Genomic DNA, 2,812 nt, shown 5'->3' with positions numbered 1-2,812 from the left:
ATGGGTTCTCTCTCCCCTTGCTGCCTCTCCAGGGTGAGCAGGCAGGGCCAGGGCCAGCTCCAGCTCCCACAGTGAGCGTGAGGAGAGGCTCTCACCTTGAGCAGGTCGGCAGAGGCTGTGCCTGGCTCACCCTTGCAGCCAAGCATTTGCTCTTCAGTGAGAAGAAGAGAGAAAGCCAGGACTGGAGTCAAAAGTAGTAAAGGCGGGCAAGGAAGAAAATGAACCAAACCCTCCTCACCTCTCACCCCATGCATTTGTTGCCCAAGCACCAGAGCTTTGCTGCTAATCCCCTTTCCCCCAAGGGTACTCCACTCCTCCTATCAAGCTATCAGTCACCTTCTTCATTTGAGATTTCCTGTCCTGTTCATATTTGTTGGCATATGATTATTCTCTACAGCTTCCTGGGCTACCTGGGGGCCACCATGTTCCTAAAAGATGCCACATCCTGAGTTCCTTTGTGATTTTGGGCTCTCTTCTGAAATCTTCCCAGTTTGCTGGGTAAGGCAGGTATTCAGCACACTTTTGTGCTGTGAGGCAGAGAAACATGTAAAAGTCTAGTTCACATCTTTCAAGGAAGTGGGAAGAAACAAAGGTGAAGCTATGAAAGTTGAGGACCCTCTGAAGTGCACAGCTTGCTTTTCCTAAAGCTCCAAATGTGGGGAAAAACCTGAACTGTGGGGAAAAACAAAGCCCTGTAGATTTACACTGCTGTCTGTCCCGCACACACCCAGGGCTACACAGCAAGTCTTGGCGTCCTCTGTTTACTTTCAGGTTGTACAGATCTGGCTTCAAAAATGTAGGTGGGAGAACACTTCAGAGATTAATCTTTTGAAAACAGGAAAAATGTAAACCAGTCTGAGCGCTGGTTTTTAGAAGCCTTTCTATACAACAGAGTCTGTTCTGTTCACGCTGAAGTTAACAGCAAAAACTGTAAAGAAACTTCAGATGGACAATGCACCCTTCCCTTCTCTTGCCACCTCTAGTCCAGTCTGATCCTACAGTTTTTGACATCCTCTTGTATGAGACAGACACGAGTTTAAGGTCCTCTCAGCCCTATAGAGGCATAGCTAGTGACACACTGCCCAAGATAGCAGGCACATCCTGAAGGAGGAGTAGCACTTGGAGCTGCAGCTCCACCTTTGCATGGAGATCAGAACTGGAAACGTTACAGTGGAAATAGCACCCATGGCAGCCGGGCAGCTCAGATCTGCACCCAGCCAAAGCAGGAAATCTTTGTGGCGTGGGGTGCATGCTGCTGAGCAGTCCCCTGAGCAACCCCCAATGGCAGCTGCTGGCATGGGTACCTGGCTCCTCAGACCAGACTGGCCCCATATGCACTTCAGCAGTTCTCCAGTAATACCATCTTCCAGTAACACCTCAGTCTCAGAGGAACACTCACCCAGTGTAATGCTGAAACACATTTCTCTTGCTTTCTCAGACCTTCTCTGCTTTCCCGGCCCTCATTTCAGTGCCTCGGGACATTTACAGCACCCAGAAAACGGGTCAGCCTTTCCCAGCTGTTCTCACTGCCCAGGAGGGCGATGTCTGTGCATGCTGCCACCACTCTGTGGAGTGGTTCAGAGGCTCCATGGAAGCAGTGGGGACATGCTGCTCTGCAGGGGCATGGCCAAGCCAGCAGGCACCTTCCCAGCTCTGAGGGGCTGTGAGGATGCCTGTAGTGGCAACACTGCTAACACGGGCTCCAGAGCACGGCTGGAGTCTGGAGGAGGAAGCTTGGGTGGAATAAGCAGGAAGAGTTTCCCCGTGGAGCAAAGAAGGGAGCTGGAGGGGTAGCGGTCGGCAGCGGAGGACTGTCAGCATGGGGTGGCGATGCCCCGCAGGTGAGCATCAGGGATGCGGGCAGCCAGCAGGCAGGCCAGCGCAATGCCGACGAGCTGCAGCAACGCCAGCCCCAGCGCAGACGAGGCGACGTAGAACATGTTGCCGCTGACAAAGGCCGACACCTTGCCGAAGCAGCCGTCGCGGTGCAGCCCGCGGGCGTCGGGAGGGCTGCGGCGGCAGCCCCGGCGCACCCGGCAGCAGCTGAGGGGCACCGAGCCGTTCTGCTCCATCCCCCAGGGCGAGGGCGGCCAGTCGCGGTAGCTGTCCACGCCGCAGCAGGACAAGGTGTGCTGCAAAGCGTCCAGGGCGTCCGCCACCCCCTCGTCCTCCCCATAAGCGAGTAGGGCCCGGCGCAGCCCTTCCTGGAAGCCCTGCGCGAGGTGCTGCCGGTAGCGCAGCGCCGAGAGCCCGGCCGCCAGCCCGGCCGCCAGCACGGCCGCCAGGAACGTGCTGTAGGCGCGCAGCAAGCCGCGGTGGTCCGTGGCGGCCCCCAGGCAGCCCAGGAAGCCCCAGATGATGATCGCGGCGCCCGTGGCCAGGAGGATGGCGGGGGCGCGGGGGGCGTCGCTGGCCGACAGCGCCAGGTAGCTCCCCAGAGACACTGTGGCCCAGAGGCCGACGATGAGCATGGTCAGCCCCGCTGCCCAGAAGACGAAGCTGAAGGCCATGAGCGACAGCTTGAGCACGATCATGGTGTCCTCGGGTGCCGGGCCGCGGCCGCGGGGAGACGGCGCCTTGGCGGGGCGCGGCGGGTCCGCCGAGCAGCCCTCGGTGCGGGGCCGGCAGCCCTCGGTGCGGGGCCGGCAGCCCTCGGTGCGGGGCCGGCTGCAGAGTGCGGGGCCGGCTGCAGAGTGCGGGGCCGGCTGCAGCGTGCGGGGCCGGCAGCAGGGTGCGGCGCCGGCTGCAGGCGCCCAGCGACGACAGCCACCCGAAGTTGCGCCCCTCTCCTGTCCCGGCGCCTTTTCAGCGC

General features: G+C 59.6%; 1 protein-coding gene across 1 annotated transcript; it reads right to left on the bottom strand.

The window, feature by feature from the left end:
* Positions 1-1,814: 1,814 nt before the first annotated feature.
* LOC133628941 (tetraspanin-7-like) lies at positions 1,815-2,534 on the bottom strand. The gene has a single exon (XM_062019213.1). The coding sequence runs from the start codon at positions 2,532-2,534 to the stop codon at positions 1,815-1,817; it is 720 nt and encodes a 239-aa protein (XP_061875197.1).
* Between the last annotated feature and the right edge of the window lie 278 nt (positions 2,535-2,812).

This window comes from Colius striatus, chromosome 1 (genome assembly GCF_028858725.1).
Source record: "Colius striatus isolate bColStr4 chromosome 1, bColStr4.1.hap1, whole genome shotgun sequence".
Taxonomy (NCBI): domain Eukaryota; kingdom Metazoa; phylum Chordata; class Aves; order Coliiformes; family Coliidae; genus Colius; species Colius striatus.
This window is presented reverse-complemented; position numbering and strand designations above follow the sequence as displayed.

Coding starts and splice junctions, on each gene's coding strand:
- LOC133628941 (XM_062019213.1), bottom strand. CDS start 2,534: ATGATCGTGCTCAAGCTGTCGCTCATGGCCTTCAGCTTCGTCTTCTGG.